The following is a 20,590-nucleotide window of genomic DNA, read 5'->3' on the forward strand; positions in this document are numbered from 1 at the left end:
AACCCTCGACCTCTGGCCTCCGACTCCCAATCCCATGCTCTTTCCGCTAAGACACACTGTTTACCATCAAGGGGATTGATTGAGCAGAACTAGTAGCACTGGTTCCCCCTCAGTGTGGCACCTGGAGAGTTTCCAGTCCTCTACCAGTCTCGGCTAATCAATCAATCGTATTTATTGAGCGCTTACTAGGTGCAGAGCACTGTACTAAGCGCTTGGGAAGTACAAATTGGCAACACATAGAGACAGTCCCTACCCAACAGTGGGCTCACAGTCTAAAAGGGGGAGACAGAGAACAAAACCAAACATACCAACAAAATAAAATAAATAGGATAGAAATGTACAAGCAAAATAAATAAATAAATAAATAGAGTAATAAATATGTACAACCATATATACATATATACAGGTGCTGTGGGGAAGGGAAGGAGGTAATATGGGGGGATGGAGAGGGGGACGAGGAGGAGAGGAAGGAAGGGGCTCAGTCTGGGAAGGCCTCCTGGAAGAGGTGAGCTCTCAGTAGGGCCTTGAAGGGAGGAAGAGAGCTAGCTTGGTGGATGGGCAGAGAGAGGGCATTCCAGGCCCGGGGGATGATGTGGGCCGGGGGTCGATGGCGGGACAGGTGAGAACGAGGTATGGTGAGGAGATTAGTGGTGGAGGAGCGGAGGGTGCGGGCTGGGATGGAGAAGGACAGAAGGGAGGTGAGGTAGGAGGGGGCGAGGTGATGGAGAGCCTTGAAGCCCTCCTAAGGGAGGCTAAGGGAGGGAGAGTCAAGCAGAGGCCTGTCCATTCCATTCCTAGCTTGGCCAGTGGCTAGCGAGGGGCAGACAATCTGCTCCAAGTCAAAACTCATACTCGCTGGGCAGCAGCGGTATGGGAAAGAGTCCAGGGCGGAGACTCGAGTTTACTGCGCAGAAGACGGCAGAGGTAAACCACTTCCGGATCTTTACCAAGAAAATTCTATTGATCCACTACCGGAACGATTGCAGACGGAGAGCGGGGCGTTCGGGGAGACACGTGTCCGTGGTGTCGCTGTGAGTCGGAAACAACTCGATGGCATAAGACAAGTAGCGCCGGCTGGAAACTTAGAAAACTACCGAGACCCAAAGAGACAGCAACCCACTGGAATGGGAGTGAAAACCAGGCCCACATGGATAAGTATTTTTGGGCGAGGGTCAGTAGTGGGAGAAAGTCCACGGCGTGAAGGGAGGCATCCTCTCGCTGCCCCCCAGGACTTTTTCTGCTCCCTTCAGGCCTAGCCTGCTTCTTCCCATCCTGAGTTGGTGGCCTCATTGTGACCGGGGAACGGTCTGCCAACTCTTCTATTGTCCTTTCCCAAGCGCTAACTGCACACAGTTAGCACTTGATAAACACCACTGATGGACTGACAGACACCGCGGAACCGAAAGTATTTGCTGAGCTGTCCCTGGGTGCTGAGCACCATACTAAGCGCTTGTGGGAATCTGACAGATCCCGGATCTCTACCCTGGAGTAGCCGAAAATCTAGCGGGGAGACCCCCTTTTAGACTGTGAGCCCACTGTTGGGTAGGGACTGTCTCTATATGCTGCCAATTTGTACTTCCCAAGTGCTTAGTACAGTGCTCTGCACATAGTAAGCGCTCAGTAAATACGATTGATGATGATGATGATGATGAGACAGACACTAGAACACCTTCTGGGTGGGAGGAAGAAGGATTGTCAGTACAAGTCAGTAGAACGCTACACTGTACATCATATACAGCTATAAATGTACATATCTATAATTTATCTGTAATTTATTTATTCATATTACCGTCCGTCTCCCCCTCTCACCTCTAAGATCATTGCGGGCAGGGACTGTGTCTGTTTATGGTTATAGTGTACTCTCCCAAGCGTTTACTACTACTACTAATAATAATTGTGGTATTTGTTAAGCACTATGTGCCAAGCACTGTTCTAAGCACTGGTGGGGGCGAGGGGGGGAAGACAAAGTAATCAGGTTGTCCCACGTGGGGCTCACGGTCTTAGTCCCCATTTACAGATGAGGGAACTGAGGCACAGAGAAGTTAAGTGACTTGCCCAGAGTCACACAGCTGGCAAGGGGCAGAGCTGGGATTAGAACCCAGGCTCTTTCTGCTAAGCCACGCTGCTTCCAGCATGGTACGGTGCATAGCACACAGTAAGTGCTCAGTCAATATGACTGAATTCATTCAATCGTCTTTATTGAGCACTTACTGTGTGCGGGGCACTGTACTAAACGCTTAGCACTGTACTACTGAATGCTAAACGTTTAGTGGGGTGCCCTGCAACCAGTAAACACTCAATAAATACCATTAATTGAAAAGGCCCTTCTGCCCTCAAGTTGAGCACAACTCTCCGCAGACCCCAGTCTGGGGGTGCCCCTGAAATCACCCCCCCCAAGGGACCCTCCTCCGGCTTGTCACCGAGGGTGTTGTGTGGCCGGAATCAAATGTGGCTCCGCTTGTAGGGAAGGAACGGCACAAAATGTAGGCTTTATTTTCTGCAACATGTTTCATCTGTTTCCTTCCCCGAAGGGTCAGATGCTATATATTTATAAGGAGCGCTCACACCTACGCTTACACATTTTTCCACAGGCTCTGTCAAACGCAGCCTCCTCCTTGTACGCGACCTATTTTTTTTCCCTCCTCCCTCTTTTACATCTTTCTGTGTCAACTCATCCTTTGTGAAAGTCGTTTCTCAGAAATCGTTTCAACTGGAGAAATGCCTTTGATATCTTTCCGTCGCCTCATGCCCCGGGGTAGGGGGAGGCAGGGAAGAACTCCAAGCCACCCAGATGGTTCCAGAGCGACGGTATCCAGTCACGTTGTTTGAGGGGGACGGGGGGCTACCTCGGCCTGCTTACCGATGACCCTGACTCCACCCAGCCCCCCTCAGACCCCCTTCATCAGCAAGCCCCAGCCGAGACGGTGACGATACCCAGCAATGGATTCCATTCCCATGTTCCTCAAATCCTCCCCATTTTAATTGCTACTGTAAATCTCATTAAACGCCCAAGGTGCCGTGTTCCACAAAAATATAAAAGATAAAAAAAAAAAAATTCGGAACACGGGGCAGGGGACGTTTTCTTCGCAGCAATTGATTTTTCTTTCTGACATGAATTATTGCTTAATCCAAACACAAAGCGCTTTTATCTTGACATTGCCTGGGCTTGTCTTCACACGTCTCCCCAGAGACATGCTTCCCCTTCCTGTGTGAGGGGGAGAATCTCCTTGGTTCTTATTTCTCGTCTCTTGCAGGGAATGGGTCCGCTGACTCTGTTATATATTGTCCTCTCCCAAGCACCTACTACAGTGCTCTGCGCGCATAGTAAGTGCTAAATAAATACCACTGATCGATCCCTCCGTCCCTATACCGTCTCCCTTCGGCATCGCCTTTGCACTTGGGTCTGTCCCCTTTAAGCTCTTGCTATTCCCCCTACTCTCAGCCCCACAGCAATTATGTCCATATCTGTAATTTGTTTTTTCATCTATCTCCCCCCTAGTCTGTCAGCTCGCTGTGGGCAGGGGAAGTGGAGAAGCAGTATGGCCTAGTGGCAAGAGCCCGGGCTTGGGAATCAGAGGACGTGGGTTCTAATCCCGACTTCGTCCCTTGCCTGCTGTGTGACCTTGGGCAAGTCACTTAACTTTCCTGTGCCTCAGTTACCTCTTTTGTAAAATGGAGATTAAGACTGTGAGCCCTACGTGGGACAACCTGATTACCTTGTATCTACCCCAGTGCTTAGAACAGTGCTTGGCACATAGTAAGCGCTTAATACCATTATTATTATTATAATAGAGCATGAGCATGGGAGTCACAGGGTCATGGGTTCTAATCCCGGCTACTCCACTTGTCTGTTGTGTGACATTGGTCAAGTCACTTCTCTGTGCCTCAGTTACCTCAGCTGTAAAATGGGGATTGAGCCTGCGAGCCCCACGTGAGACAAGGACTATGTCCAACCCGATTTGCTTGGATCCACCCCAGTGCTTAGTGCACTGCCTGGCACATAATAAGCACTTACCAAGTAACACAATTACTAACAACTCTGTTATCTTGTCTTCTCCCAAGTGCTGAGCACAGTGTTCTGCTAATAAGCCAATAAAAATAATAAGCTAATAAAAATTCCAGTGATTTACAAGGTAACTATTCCCTGGATCCCACCCTCTGTATCTGTCTTCCTCTCCTACAGTCTCCCACCATGCCCATACTCACAACTTCTCCAAAGCTTGCATGCCTTACCCAATCAGTCATTCGTATTGATTGAACGCTTCCTGTGTGCGGAGCACTCTACTAAGCCCTTGGGAGAGTACAACAGAACAATAAACAGATCCATTCTCTGCCCACAACGTGCTTAAATAAATAGTAATCGAAATAAATCAATTACAGACATGGACACAAGTGCTGTGGGGCTGGGACAGGGGGATGAATAAAGAGAGCAAGTCAGGGAGATGTAGAAGGGAGAAGGAGAAGAGGAAAGGAAGGTTTAGTCAGGGAAGGCTCCTTGGAGGACATGTGCCGTCAATAAGGCTTTGAAGAAGGGGAGAGAGTCATTGTCAAATATGAGGAGGGAGGACATTCCAGACCAGAGGCAGGACACGATTTACTCACGCTGTCTTCATGCTGTCCTCCAGCTAGGAGGAGAAAGACCCCAATCCAGGCCCAATACATTTAGGAGACCCCATCTGAATCTCACCTGCTCTCATATTGGCTGCTTTTCCCCTGGGTCCTGAGGGCTCTCAGAAGGTTGCTTGTAAATTCACAGTTAGTTCTTGGCTCCCTTTCACTTAGCAATCTAGAAATTATTCCGGAACTGGTAAGGGCTGACAGAATTCCTGTGACCTCCCCCTCCACCCCACCCCACCGCCTCTTTGCCTCTGAAAACCTAGCTCACCTCAAAAATGAGAATTTACATGGTCCCAAGGATACTGATATCTTTCTTTTCCCAAGAGCTTGTAGGCTGCTTCCGTTACCTTGCATGTTGCCGATTTGTACTTCTCAAGTGCTTAGTACAGTGTTCTGCACACAGTAAGTGCTCAATAAATACAACTGAATGAATGAATGAAGGGCTGGCTCACTCTCCCCTCACTCTCTGAACCTGAGGCTCAGAGAAAATCAATAAATTGATCAGTGGTATTTATTGAGCGCTTACTATGTGCAGAATGCTGAACTAAGCATTTGGGAGATTACAATACCGCAGAATGAGCGGTCGTGTTCCCTACCAAGCTTACAGTCTAGAGGGGGAGACAGACTGTAAGCCTTTTGTAGGCAGGGAATATGCCTCTCCCAAGTGCCTAATACAGTGCTCTGCCGCTATAAGTGCTCAATAAATACTACTGAATGAAGAAATCAGTAATTTATCAAATTCTATTTAAAGATATATACATAAATACTGCGGGGTTGGGGCAAATATCAAAGGTCACAGAACCAAGTGCATAGACAACGCAGAAGGGAGAGCGAGCCAGGGAAAAGAACTCTGTACTATGTGCTTGGGAGAGTAAGCTCATTGTGGGTACATGAACCACCTCTGTTACACACCAGAGCTATCAATACAGTGTTAGACAAGTTCCCTGCCCACAGCGAGCTTTCATTCTAGTGGAGACATATGTACGAATTGGTGAGGTTTCCGATTTTCAATGAAGTTGCTCACATAATGTATATGATTTTGTTTGTCTTCCTGTTTGCCCATCACCACTCTAGATGCCAAAGTCATCAAGAGCCAGGACGTCCCCTTCATTCCTGTCCCCGTTTCTTCATGGTATCTGTTAAGCGCTTCCTGTGTGTCAAACACTGTTCTAAGCACTGGGTTAGGTGCAAGTTAATTAGGTCAGACACAGTCCCAGTCCCACATGGGGCTCACAGTCCAAGTAGAAGGGAGAACAGGTATTGAATCCTCATTTTGCAGGTGAGGAATGTGAAGCACAGAGAAGCCAAATGACTCACCCAAGGTCACTCAACAGTCAAGCGGTGGAGCTAGGATTAGAACCCAGGACATCTGACATCTGGGCCCGGGCTCTTTCCACTATGCTAGGCCACTTCCCCTGAAGCATATAGTAGAGCACTCTTCCCAAAGTAGGCACAAGAGAAACCATGGGTGGATGCTATCGATGATCAGTTCAAGCAGCCCATTGGAGTTCAGGTCTGAGAGCTGCAGGACCTGGATTCTAATCCTGGCTCTGCCACTTGCCTGCTAAGGGCAAGTTGCTTTGTTTCTCTGTGCCTCAGTTTCCTCAACTATAGAATGGACATTCGATACCTATTCTCCTTTCTACTTAGACTGTGAGCCCCTTGTGGGATGTGACCTGATTGACTGGAATCTACTCCAGTTCTTAGAACAGTCCTTGGAAATTAGGAAATGCTTAATTAATACCATGATAATAAATAATAACACTGATGCTGATAATGATCATTTCTGACCAAAGATAGGGTGACCCTTAATCTTTCCCTACAGTTTCCTTGCAATTTCTGTTTCTGCCGGCTATGTGTTTCAGTGTCTCGTTGCTGCTTTCCCAATGTGGGCTCTATGCTCTCCACGTTTCCTCCTACTAGAAATCCCAAACCGGATCCGGGAGGGAATCGTCGAACGCCACCGAGGAGAGGCCACAGGCCACTCGATCCGAGATTTGCATTTTAACTAGGACCCGCGCGGCCCCGTCACGGTGGCTGGCAGACACAGGTCATTTTCTACATTTTCCCATTTAGCTCCGGGCAACCCCAGAAGCGAATCGGGTGATAATAGGATCCTTGGGGCATTGCTCAATCCATGGGGTTGGGGGGGACAGGAGGGGAGACGCTACTGGAGGTCAAGTTTGACAAGTTGGCATTCCACCTGGAAGCCCTGGGTCAAATCCTGACTGTGATGCCAAAGGCCTGAGGTTTCTACAGAAATAAGTGGTGTAGCCTAGTAGGTAGAGCCCAGGCCTGGGAATCAGAAGGACCTGGGTTCATTCATTCATTCATGCATTTGTATTTATTGAGCACTTACTGTGTGCAGAGCACTGTACTAAGCACTTGGGAAGTGTAAGTTGGCAACATGTAGAGACGGTCCCTACCCAACAACGGGCTCACAGTCTAGAAGGGGGAGACAGACAACAAAACAAAACATTTGGTTAGGTGTCAAGTCATCAGAATAAATAGAAGTAAAGCTAGATGCACATCATTGGCAAAATAAATAGAGTAGTAAATATGTACAAGTAAAATAAATTGAGTAATAAATCTGTACAAACATATATGCTGTGGGGCGGAGAAGGAGGTAGGGCGGGGGGGGATTGGGAGGGGGAAAGGAAAAAGGGGGCTCAGGCTGGGTTCTCATCTCGACTCTGCCACTCATCTGCTGGGTGACCTTGGGTGAGTCGTTTCACTTTTCTGGGCTCCAGTTACCTTATCTGTAAACTGGGGATTAAAATGATGCAGCCCATGTGGGGCATGGACCGTGTGCAACCTGATTAGCTTGTGCCGAACCCAGAGCTTAGTTCAGTGGCTGGCACATAGTAAGTGCTTCACAAATACTATGAAGAAAAAAAAAACCAAAGTAGGTTGGCAAGTGAGGGGGCGGTGGGCCTGTCGGAGACCCCAGCTGATTCCCGGTTCCTAACGCTCACCCAAATTTCTGCCAGATGACGGCCTTGGGTGAGGTTTATTGTTATGATTAATAATATTGGTAATAAAAATAATTGTGGTATTCGTTAAACACTAACTACATGCCCGGCACTGAACTAAGTGCTGGGATAGATACACGCAAATCGAGTTGGACACAGTTCCTGTCCCACATGGGGCTCACAGCCTTAATCCTCATTTTACAGATGAGGGAACTGAGGCCCAGAGAAGTGAAGTCACTTGCCCAAAGTCACACAGCGGACAGATGGCTGAGAAGACATTACAACGTAGGTCATTCTGACGCCCAGGCTTCTGCTCTACCCACTAGGCCACACTGCTTCCTCAAGAAGAGGACCCCAAAGTAAGAGCCAGATGGAATTGCTGACACGATTTTGATTTATGTCCCAGAAAGAATGCTGTGATGCTGACTCCCAGGTGGAGACAGACATCTTGGTGCTCAACTGTAATTTGGCGAACGACATTTCTACACTAATGTCATGTGACACTGTTATTACGTTCGCTATTTTCCTCGTCCATCACCCAAGCTGTATTCATCCTCACAGACATGACTCTGAAGCTCGATGGAAATCTCCAGAAAGTGGATCTGGGCCCCCCGGGCATTGATCTTTCCCTTCCAAATGGGGCGGGGGCGTCACAATCTCATCGCACAACACACAGGATCTTACCCTGTCCGAGAGTCACGAGCTATTTCTCCACCTACAGAGGTGTAAACCACTTTGAGTTCACCAGAACCCCCATTTTGGACACCCCAATTTAGTTCCAGGTTAATTACTTCCACGACCCTTGATCGGGACGTAGCCCATACCTGCACACGTGAGGTGTAATGTTGATGCTAGATTGCTGCCTCACAAATTTCTCACCTGACATCTTCGCTCAAATCTATTTTCATATCTTTTTACCCTGGACCACAGACGATACGGCCGGTAATGGTCACTACACTACATCGGATCCAACAGGTAGGAATGGGACAGCCTCACCAACCTCAAATGGTAAAGCAATGCAGTTGGGTAGGGACGCTCACCGGTTGGTCTGGAGCCCAAGCGACATTCTCAGATCCCAGCAGAGCCCGGAGCTGAGAGCCTCTACAGCTCAGCCACAGACCATGTCGACATTTGGTTCAATGCTTGGCACACAGTAAGCGCTTAACAAATACCATTTTTTTCAATAAAAACACAGCACTCTCGAACCTCCCTCTTTGGTCCGGAAGGCACTGTTGACGTTGGACAAGGCCCAGGCCACATTTGCCAAACCACTGAGCCGTCGACCCTAACTCTCCCCTAACCGCCCGCCAAACTGCCCGCGGAAGCTTCCGGTCTCCTGATCTGCTGCCCAGACTTGTGACTGTTGCCTGGGCAGGGAATCCTCAGTGCCCTCAGGCCTCGACAGAGGCCAGAATCTCGACTACCTCTCCAGAATCGGCAATGTTCTTCTCCAATTGTATTTCTGAGCCCACGTGAGATTTAGTGACATAACAAAGGCAACCAGTGCCCCTTAGTTAAAACTTAGAGCTGGGGTCAAGACCTGTAGCAGAGGAATGGCCTGTTTGTTCTACTTGGGAGGGGGGGGGAAGAGGGGGGAGAGAAGAGGGGAGGGGAAGGGGGAGAGAGAGAGAAGATGCTTAGGGGGGAGAGAGAGGGAGAGAGAAGGGAAGGAGGGGAGGGGGGAAGAGAGAGAGAGAAAGAGAAAGGGGGAGAGAGAAGGGAAGAGAGGGGGAGAGAGAAGGGGAGAGAGAGGGTGGAGAGAGAGGGTGGAGAGAGAGGATGGAGAGAGAGGGTGGAGAGAGAGGGTGGCGAGAGAGGGGGACAGAGGGGGAGAGAGAAGGGGGAGAAAGGGGGCGAGAAGGGTAGAGAGGGGGAGAGAGGGGGAGAGAGGTAAAGACAAGGGGAGGGAGTGGGGAGAGAAGAGGGGAAGCTTATCACCCAAACCCCCAAATTACAGCCCTCATGATCAACACAGCACCACGATGATGACAACTTGAAGTCTCGTCTAAAAATCCAGAAGATACCCGGTCCCACTGACACCGGCCAAAAAAAGTTCTTTCTGACCCTGTGGCTCTCTGGACCTGAGCGGCCCTGAAACCAACATCTCCACCTCTTCGCTCCACACCCACATAGCTGTCTCTACGGGTTTCCGGCCCGGGACTTCGACAACGACCTCACCCAACCGCACGGTAGGAGTCGAACGGCAGATGTTTCGGGCCAACCAGGAGGTAGAGATCGAACATCGAACGTTTTGGGTCAACCGGGAGTCCCGACGCGGACCGGCGAGGCGGCGGCACTTACGGTCATTGCATAATGGGCCGCTGAAGGAGGTCATGCTACAGTCGCAGCTGAATCCATCCCACTGCTGCAGGCACACGCCTTGGTTGGCGCAAGAATCCTCTTGACACGTGGTGCTGGGCCCTGCGGGGGGAATCCGGAGAGAAGCCAGGTGTCACTCGTCCGTCCCCTCCAAGGCCGCCGCCCGCTCGGTTCGGGACACAGATTGAGAACACGGGGACTAGTTGCCAACACCTTAAATTGAAGGGTCGAAACCCCGAGAGTGGACCGCCCTCTCTAGAATGAACAGCGTTGTCTATTGCTGGGGACTGTACTGATCACCTACAGAGCCAGAAGCTTCTAGCACTTTCCAATAAGGAGCGGCCCAGGCTCCCGCACGTGACACCAACAGAGGGTCAGCGGCGAAGCTCCGAGGCCACTGGGATCCCAGAAGCAGGACTCATGTCCCAATTCCCCTAGGGCGAATGTCAGATTGGGGATTCCGGAAGAGGCAGGGGGGCCTGCCTGGTGAACAGAGGAATTTAAAACGTCGGGAGATGGAAATGAAGACTGGCAAAATAACCCATGGGTTGGAGATTCCGGGAACCTGTTCGGCAAAATGTGGACCGGAAAAGGAAAGCGACTTTTTTTTGGTCCCTTTCTTTTAAATTCACTTGTCAGGTATGTTGGCAAGTATCAGCTCATCCATGCTTGAGCAATTCCATGCACTTCAAAAAAAAAATCCAAAAATAAACAAATGAAATAAATCAGTGTATCAATGTCCTGGCGTACTCCCGAAATCACATACAGCGACAGGCCGAGCTAGTCTACGTCTAAGTAATCAAAACTACCACTAAAAGTAAAGCACTGAAAACTAGAAAGGTTCAAAGCACTGAGGCAAACACTATACAAACATGTTCAAGACTGAAATCCTTTATGCAAAATATGTCATTTGGATGGGGTTTCTTGCGGGAGGTCATGTCAGGGAGGGGCCGGAGAGGAGGAAGAAAGAAACCTAAGCCAAAACAGGCTTTCAGGTTGATGGGGGAGAGAACGACATAGCAGTCTCCCTCCTTGCATTATGGGGTTTCAGTCTTGTGCCATAAACACAGGGCTATCTACCTTGCAAGTCAGCTTTCATCAATGCAACTTTGTCAGCAAAAAACGAAACAGAACAAACAAACAACAACATAAAAAAAAGCAAAATATAGTAAATGTTAGTAAGCAATACTGAAATGTTGCAAACACAGAGAGAAAACATTGGGCATCGGAGGCATGCTGCTGTTTCGGGGGAGAGAATGATGCCGGGGGGAAGCAAACAAATTCATACCAACAGCCAGAAATCTTAAGGCAAGTCAAGAGGAGAAAGCAGCAATCTGCCGCCTAACACTACAAATATAGTGATTAATTGAGCCAATGACAGGTGATGAAAGAAAATTTAAAGTTCCTTTTTGTGTTTTTTTTCTTTCTTCCCGCTGAAGGAATGGATGACCCAAATGAGCTGCTGCTTGCCTCCTGATTGGGTATCCATTCGTCATTTTTAGAAACAGTGCCTTACATCTCCCCCGTCCCTGGATTTCTCCTCCAGTCGCAGCAACTAAGACTTCCACTGGCGTCATAAACCATTTCCTGCTTTAAACTGGAGTCCCCCGGGACCGCGTCAGCCAGCTAAGTTGCTTTCAACCATTTTTGGGAGGTGTGTGGGGGGGAACCCACCCCCATTTATTCTTCTCTTCCCCCAAAGCTTTGCGTAGGGGAGTCACGGTTAAGTATTCCATTTCCATCTTAAGTTATCAACATCTTTCATAGTGCTGCTGGTAATTAGTTCCCACCATTCCCCTGGGTTTAATGTAAGTGAGGAGGAAGAGAGAGAGAAATAGCGAGAGAGAGAGAGAGAGTGAGTGAGACAAAGTCAATTATATAAAGTCAATTAGGGGCTGTGTCTGCTTGGGGCAAAAATCAATGCTCTTTGGAAGAGAAAAAAAATATTCTCCAATTCAAATGTTTAAGCGGCCAAAGAGGCAGGGGGAAAGTCTTTCTTTTCATAGAACAAAAGGAATTAGCCAATTATTACCGTTTGAGATAATGTGTGTGGAAATAAAATAACTGTGGTATCTGCTAAGCGCTTACTATGGACCAAGTACTGTACTGAGCGCTGGGGTATATACAAGATAATCAGGTCCCACATGGGACTCCCAGTCTAAGGAGAAGGAAGAACAGGAATTGAATCCCCATTTTACAAATGAGGTAACTGAAACCCAGAGAAGAAGTGGCTTGTCCAAGGTCACACAGCAGTTAAGTGGCATAGCCAGCATTAGAACCCAGGACTTCCAACTCCCAGGGCCATGCCTCTTTCCACTAGGCCACAAAATTTAGAGTCATGTGTTCATAAATTTGCACGCTCATTACCTTCGAAGGTACAATCCACAACCATACATGGAGGGGTGAGGGGATATGGAAGAGGAGAGAGAGAGAGAAAGAGAGAGAGAAAGAGAGAGAGAGAGAGAGAGAGAGAGAGAAAATGTGTGTGTGTTTATACATGTATGTGCTGCTCATCATTTTTTCATGTTAGACTATGTTAGAACTGGGTGAACAGATGTAAGAGTTGCTGATTGGTCGTACAGTCCCAGAATCCCCTTGATGCCAAGGCCTCAATGGGTGCGGCAGACCAACTCCGAGGGGATTGGGTCAGGGGAATGTGGATATTAACCCCCAAACCTGACACTACACATTTTTAAGACTTTAGACAAGCAGTTTGGTTTAGACCCTGGGAGTCAGAAGGTCCTGGGTTCTAATGCCGGCTCCATCACTTGTCTTCTGTGTGACCTTGGGAAAGTCACTTCATTTCTCGTTGCCTCAGTTACCTCATCTGTAAAATGGGGATTAAGACTGTGAGCCCTACATGTGACACGGACTATATCCAACCTGATTGGCTTATATCTACCCCATTGCTTAACACAGTGCCTGGCACATAATAAACACTTAAATACCAAAACCAACTTTAGAATTGGAAGATTGGCTTCAGAGTCTAAATTCCAACGTCACCTGATCTGTGCCTTCCCAGAATGCCCTTCCCTGTCTGACAAGACACCTGTTGCATGACAATTGCCTTCTAGAAGACTTCTCAAACACCATTTAAACATCTGCAGCAGCTGACACGCTCTGCCTCCTTGAATTTATTTACACTTTGGTTGTACAATGCTCCATTTCATCACTCAATTAAATTTAGAAAACAAGGCACAGGGATGTTGGTGCTGAGAATGTGGAAAAAAAACAAAAACCCAACAACTTAGGGATGAAAGAGCTACAACTGAAGGTTAAAGTTAGGTTCAAGCGCTTAGTACAGTGCTCTGCGCACAGTAAGCTCTAATAAATTCGACTGAATGAATGAATGAAAGTTCATTAGTGGGAGAAAGAGAATGCTTTCAGCCACTTGCCAAATCTGTGTATAAAGCAGAGCCTTTATCAATCTGCCCTGCCATGATTTGATAAATACGAAGAGCTTCATCAAATTTTAGTATTTTTCTTGGTGGGCAATGGACTTGGTGAATCATCAAACCTGATGCCCCCAAAACGACAACCAATGGGCAATTATGTCCCTTCACTCCAGTCACAACATGGACTTCCTCTCCGGCACTGCTGTGGCCGCAAATGAGTCTAGGAGAACTGCCTCATCTACCCCTTGAGTGTTCTAGCCTAATCACAACCCAGGCCTTTCCCCATCCTTCCTCAGGTAAGCCCACCCAACCATCCCCAAGGCACCCCACTAGTTGAGACTTTCAAAGCTTTGGATGAGAAAGGAGAAGCAGTGTTACCTAGTGGATAGAGCCCGGGACTGGGCGTCTAAAGGACCCGGCTTCTAATCCCGTCACCTTCACTTGTCCGCTCTGTGACCTTGAGCAAGTCAAATCACTTCTCTGGGCCTCATCCGTAAAGTGGGGATTTACAATGGGAACCCCACGTGGGACGGGGACTGCGTCCAACCGTATTAGCTTGTATCTATCCCAGTGTTCAGTACAGTGCCTGGCACAGAGGAAGCACTCAATGGATACCATAACAACAACAAAAAAATCCCCAGGGAGAGCCATGTTAGCCCATCACCAACCATCTAATACATCGCTCCTCATGTGGGACATATACTGGCTGTTGGTTTGGGTGGGGGTGTCACTTGACAGAGAGATCCAATACCTTCACATCCTCTCTCTATCTGCCCGTTGCAAAACAGGGCATCGGAGATGAGGTCAGGCAGCCTTCCATTCAAGTCTACCGAGGCCAGGCACCCTTGGAAGCCTTCCTTCGCGTGGACCAGTTTGGGCAAGGATTTGTACATCTCTTTGGCCACGCCTCCGATATACAGGTCACCTGTGGAGAGATGAAAAGGTGAGATTCAGCTGGACAAACCTCGGGGACTTTGGTCTTAACATTAGGAACTACTGTTCTCTAGCCTACAGATGAACTTCCTCCCGATGGACGTTTATAAATACCGCGATAGTCATCCCTCCGACTTCTCCAGTTTGGAACGGATGACTCCCATCCCTATGCAGAGAAGCAGCGTGGCTTCAGCTTGGCTCAGTGGAAAGAGCATGGGCTCTGGAGTCAGAGGTCATGGGTTCAAATCCTGGCTCTGGCAATTGTCAGCTGTGTGACTCTGGGCAAGTCACTTCACTTCTCTGTGCCTCAGTTCCCTCATCTGTAAAATGGGGATTAAGACTGTGAACTCCCTGTGGGACAACCTGATCACCTTGTAACCTCCCCAGTGCTTAGAACAGTGCTTTGCACATAGTAAGCACTTAATAAATGCCATTATTATTATTATTAGTGGCAAGAGCCCGGGCTTGGGAGTCAGAGCTCATAGGTTCTAATCCCAGCTCTGCCATTTGTCTGCTGTGTGACCTTGGGTAAGTCACTTAACTCCTCTGGGCCTCAGTTACCTCATCTGTAAAACAGGGATTAAGACTGTGAGCCCCACATGGGACAACTTGATTACCTTGTATCTTCCCCAGTGCTTAGAACAGTGCATGGCACATAGTAAGTGCTTAACAAATGCCATCATCATCATCATCGTCAGAGTAAGCGCTCAATAAATACCACTGAATGAATGAACTGCAGAAAATACAAAACTGCACCGGGCTCAGATGTAGACGATGGTATTTGTTAAGTGTTTACTATGTGATAAGCACTGTTCTAAGTGTTGGGGGAGATGAGAGCTCATCAGGTTGGACACAGTCCCTGTCCCACATGGGGCTCACGGTTTTAATCTCCAGTTTACAGATGAGGTAACAGGTATAGAGAAGTGACTTATCCAAGGTCACATAGCAAACAAGTGGTGGAGTCAGGATTAGAACCCACGTTCTCTGAGTCCCGAGTCCATGCTCTTGCCACTACGCCATGCTGGTTCTAGTTTGTATCTCGTTGTGGACAGGCAATGTGTCTGTTCATCGTTCTCTTCCAAGCATTTAGTAAAGTGCTATGCATACAGGCACCGCTCAATAAATACAATTGGCTATCTACCACGAAGCTTAGTACAGTGCCCAGCACGTAGTAAGTGCTTAACAATACAAAGAAAAGGGTGCCAGCGACAAGGGATGCTGGTTGGGAGTTTCGTGAATGATTCTGCTTCTAAACTCAAGCCTGGAGGAGGGAAGAGGGGAGGCTCACCCAGACAAGTGTGACCCACAGAGCACAGGCTGATGGGCTTGGGGAGAGAGGAAGGCAGTCTTGACAGACCCCCTTTTGCTGAGGCTTCCCCTTGCCTCCCACCCTAGGGCCCGTCCACCCAGCCGGGGCCTCACTGGGGCCCAGTCTCCGAGCTGCCGACCATCCCGGGCCCGGCTGGGCTGCGGCCCTGAAGCTGAAGTGACCCCAGTGGTTGGCCTTGTGGTCACCTCAGGCAGGCCCTTCATCTTGTGGGCCGCTGATGGGCCTGCCTGCGGCCAGGTCAGCCGACACATCCCCCTATGACGTGGAGGGGCAGAGGCGACCCCCAGCAGCTGGAGCACACTGGAGGGATGAGAGGGTGGGGGGCCTTATGGGAGGGGAAGAAGGGGCTTCGTTCCCCAGTCCCTTTCCGGCTCCTCCCCCTTCCCCCAGCTGCTTCACACCACCCGTCCGTGGGCCAAGGGCTGTCACACACCACACATGGGTTAAAAGGCCAGTGGCTTTTTCTTCACTACTTCCTGACCCTTCTCACTTCCTCTCCCAGTCCATCTCTCCTTTAACTCTTCCTCTTCCCCCTCTTTCTTTGTCTCTCCTTCTCTCTCTCCCCCTTCTTACTCTCTTCTTGTCTCTCCCCTTCATCTTCTCCCCTTCTCCATCTCTCCCCTTCTTCCTCTCCCCTTCTCTCTCTCTCTCTCTCTCTCTCCCCTTCTTCCTCTCCCCTCCTCTCTCTCTCCCTCCTCTCCCCTTCCCTGTCTTTCCTTTCCTCTCTCTCTCCTTCTTCCTCTCCCCTTCTCTCTCTCCTTCCTCCTCTCCCTTTCTCTCTCTCTCCTTCTTCCTATCCCCTTCTCTCTCTCTCCTTCTTCCTCTCCCCTTCTCCCTCTCCCTTCCTTTCCCCCTCTCTCTCCCCTTCTCTGTCTCTCCCCTCCATCCTCTCCCCTTCTCTATCTCTCCTTCTTCCTCTCCCCTTCACACTCTCCCCTTCCCCCCTCTTCCTCTCTCTCCCCTTCTTTCCCTATCTCGTCTTTCTCTCTCCCTGCCCCTCCATCCCCTTCCCTGTCTTCCCTGCCTTCCCGAGCCATTATCTCATGCTTTCGCTCCCGCCCCAGATGACCCACATCCTCACTAGGGGTGGGGGTGGGGAGAGAGAATAGAATTTCATGAAAATGAGAGAGACACGACTAAATGGAAAGACACAAAGCAATCCTACTCAACTCCGGGGGAAGGCTGTGGGCACCGCGAAGAGCGTATTCAGCAGGCAGCGGGGGGCCGCTCTTATGCCATCTCAGTAATCTCATGGAGACTGAGTCAATTCTCCTTTCTAAAGGACATAAATACAATGTCTCCAAAGTCTGAGGAATGCGCTGAGAGATTTATTGCAGCAAAACTCCATTTTTTTTCCTGTTTTTCTGTTCTGGATTGCGGAAGGGCTGCCCTTGAAGGTGGAGGGGCCAAATCTTCCTCCTGCAGGGCTCCCGTGCCCAGCAGACCCTCCAGCGGTGGGCACCTCTAAGCCACAGGGGCATCCAGAGCCTTTTGGTCCCCTGCCCCCACCGCACCCAGCCCTCTTTGCCTCTCCAAGCCAAATGAATGGAAAGAATTCCTCATTATTGGCTTCAAAGCTCTTCTTCACCTTGCCTCCTCCTACCTCACCTCCCTTCTCACCTTCTCCAGCCCAGACTGCACCCTCCGCTCCTCTGCTCCCGCTAACCTCCTCACTGGGCCTCCTTCTCACTTGTCCCCCCATCGACCCCTGACCCACTTCCTACTTCTGGCCTGGAATACCCTCCCTCCTCACATACACCAAACTAGCGCGCTTCCCCTCTTCAAAGCCCTACTGAAAGCTCACCTCCTCCAGGAGACCTTCCAGACTAAGTCCCCCTTTTCTTCTGCTCCCCCTCCCCATCGCCCCAACTTCCTCCCTCTGCTCTACCCCCCTCCCCACCACACTTGTGTGTATATGTACATATTTATAATTCTATTAATGATGTGTTTATGTCTATAATTCTATTTATTTTGATGCTATTAATGCCTGTTTACTTGTTTGATGCCTGTCTCCCTGCTTCTAGACTATGAGCCCATTGTGGGCAAGGATTGTCTCTGTTGCTGAATTGTACTTTCCAAGTGCTTAGTACAGTGCTCCGCACACAGTAAGTGCTCAATAAATACAATTGAATGAGAGCTCCTTCCTCCAAGGTGGAGGAAGAGGTGTCTGTAGTACCCAGTGGTCCTCTCGGAAAAGCCAAAGGGATCGAACCCGAGGGCCTCGATCAGAAACAGTCAGCGAGGAGCAGCATGGCCTAGTGGTAAGAGCTCAGAAGGCCTGGGTTCTAACCGAGCTCTGCCACCTGTCTGCTGCATGACTTTGGGTGAGTCACTTCATTTCTCTGTGCCTCAGTTTCCTCATCTGTAAAATGCGGATTTAAAATCTGTTCTCTCCCCTACTGTCCCACACAGGACAGGGACTGCATCTGACTTAATTGACCTGTACCTACCCCAGCGCTTAGAACAATGTTTGACACGTAATAAGTGCTTAACAAATGTAATTAAAAAATAGAGAGGAGGGGGGCATCTTCAATGAGGAAGCTCCCGGGCTCTCTTTTCCCCCATTCCCTGCTCCAGACCGGGTTTGGAATGCCATTAGCGCCTGGGTCCAGCAAGAGTCCAGCACAAGAGGGTCAGTGGGGCATGATCAATGGAAATAATAATAATAATAATAATTGGGGTATTTGTTTAGTGCTTACTATGTGCCAGGGACTGTACTACGTGCTGGAGTGGACATAGTCCCTGTTCCACGTGGGGCTCACCATTCAGTCCCCATTTCACAGATGAGGTAACTGAGCCACAAAGGAAGCAAACTGACTCGCCCAAGGTCACCCAGCAGACAAGTGGCAGAGCCGGGATTAGAACTCACGACCTTCTGACTCCCAGACTCGGCTCTATCCATGATACCATGCTGCTTCTCTAGTCATCCCCTCCCTCGAATGGAGGTATAATTGTGTGTGCCCACATTCATCTCCTGTGGAATCGACATGGTGCCAAATTATGCCGTACGTAGGGGTGACTGCTCTACGCAGGATGAGGAGTTCAGTGTGTCCAGTTCTCAGTAAGCACCCCACATCTCAACCCGCCCATACAGCTACTGTACTCGAGAGGGGGGCGCCTGCTTATCATCTCACCCTTTCATCCCTCAGTCCACCCAGCAGTCACCCATCTCTCGGTCTGAGGGGCTCACTCACCCTCCCAAGGAGGACCCAGGGATGGTTAGAAGAAGCTTCGCTCCTCTAGGCTGTAAGCTTATTGTGGGCAGGGAAAATGTCCACTAATTTCATTATTTTGTACCCTCCCAAGTGCTTAGAACAGTGCTCTGCACATAGTAATCGCTCAATAAATGCCATTTATTTTTTTTAATGGTATTTGTTAAGTGCTATGTGCCAGGCTCTGTTCTAAGCACTGGCGTAGATGCAAGGTAATTGGGTTCATTCAGTCAATAGTATTTATTGTGCACTTATTGTGTGCAGAGCACTGCACTAAGTGCTTGGAAAGTACAATTCAGCGACAAATAGAAAAAATCCCTACTCAACAACAGGCTCACAGTCTAGAAGACTGTGATTGGAAATGGTTCCTGTTCAACATTTCTTCATTCGATCATGTTTCTTGAGCACTTACTGTGTGCACAGCACTGTACTAAGTGCTTGGGAGAGGATAATACGATAACACAATTCCTGCCCACAAAGAGCTGGAGCTCAGCACCTCAATCCCCATTTAATAGATGGGGTAACAGGCCCAGAGAAGTGAAATGACTTGCCCGAGGTCACACAGCAGACAAATGGCAGAGCCGGGATTATGACCCAGCTCCTTCTGACTCCCAGGCTTGTGATCTAATAGGCCACAGTGCTTCTTGCGGGTAGCTGGGTGGAGCGAAAGGAAGTGGGGAGGAGAAGGGAAGATGAAACCTATATCATCCCGTCGTGCAGCTCAGCTCCTGCTATTTTTGTCCATTTTCCCACCAGGACAGCTTAGTTTCGGGATGTGAGGGTTGAAAGATGACGGGAGGGAACCCCTTCCCCACAGCACCTGTATAGATGTATATATGTTTGTACATATTTATTACTCTATTTATTTATTTAACTTGTACATAGCTATTCTATTAATTTTATTTTGTTAGTATGTTTGGTTTTGTTCTCTGTCTCCCCCTTTTAGACTGTGAGCCCACTGTTGGGTAGGGACTGTCTCTATATGTTGCCAATTTGTACTTCCCAAGCGCTTAGTACAGTGCTCTGCACATAGTAAGCGCTCAATAAATACCATTGATGATGATGATGATGATGATGATGATGATGATCGGAAGACAGCCCTCGCCCATGACCACTCCTTGTCCATTTTCAGGTGGCCACCCACCGGTCCCTGACCTCTGTGACTCCAACACTGGCACGCTGAACCCACTGGCTCTTTCTGGACAGCTGGAGAGGCCAGGCTAATCTAAAGTAGTCTACAATCAATGGTACTTTTTACTATTAGTAGTAGAAATAATAATAATAATTAATAAGATAATATGGTATTAATAATAATAATGATGATGGCATCATAATGATGATGAGAAGCAGCGTGGCTCAGTGGAAAGAGCACGGGCTTTGGAGTCAGAGGTCTTGGGTTCGAACCCCGGCTCCGCCGCATGTCCGCTGTGTGACCTTGGGCACGTCACTTAACTTCTCTGAGCCTCAGTGACCTCATCTGTAAAATGGGGATTAAGACTGTGAGCCCCACGTGGGACAACCTGATCACCTTGTATTTCCCCAGCGCTTAGAACAGTGCTTCACACATAGTAAGCACTTAACAAATGCCATCATTATTATTATTATTATTATTATTTGTTCAGCGCTATGTGCAAAGCACTGTTCTAAGCTCTGGGGAGGATATAAAGTGATCAGATTGTCCCACTTGGGGCTCACAGTCTTAATCCCCATTTTACAGTTGAGGTAACAGGCACAGAGAAGTGAAGTGACTTGCCCAAAGTCACACAGCTGACAGTTGGTGGAGCTGGGATTTGAACCCTCGACCTCTGGCTC

General features: G+C 48.9%; 1 protein-coding gene across 21 annotated transcripts in view; it reads right to left on the bottom strand.

The window, feature by feature from the left end:
• NRXN1 (neurexin 1) overlaps positions 1-20,590 on the bottom strand; it is a 683,270-nt gene that overhangs the window by 295,359 nt on the left and 367,321 nt on the right. For 14 of the 21 annotated variants that reach the window (XM_038751829.1, XM_038751832.1, XM_038751826.1 and 11 more), the window contains 2 exons: positions 14,055-14,228; positions 9,891-10,010 (listed from right to left, as the gene is read on the bottom strand). In XM_038751829.1, coding sequence (XP_038607757.1) covers positions 9,891-10,010; positions 14,055-14,228 — 294 coding nt within the window. Of the gene's footprint in view, positions 1-9,890; positions 10,011-10,988; positions 11,016-14,054; positions 14,229-20,590 lie in introns of all 21 variants that reach the window. The other 7 variants (XM_038751823.1, XM_038751812.1, XM_038751816.1 and 4 more) reach the window with 1 other exon arrangement.

The sequence above is a fragment of the Tachyglossus aculeatus genome, chromosome 9, assembly GCF_015852505.1.
Source record: "Tachyglossus aculeatus isolate mTacAcu1 chromosome 9, mTacAcu1.pri, whole genome shotgun sequence".
NCBI classification, from domain to species: Eukaryota; Metazoa; Chordata; class Mammalia; order Monotremata; family Tachyglossidae; genus Tachyglossus; species Tachyglossus aculeatus.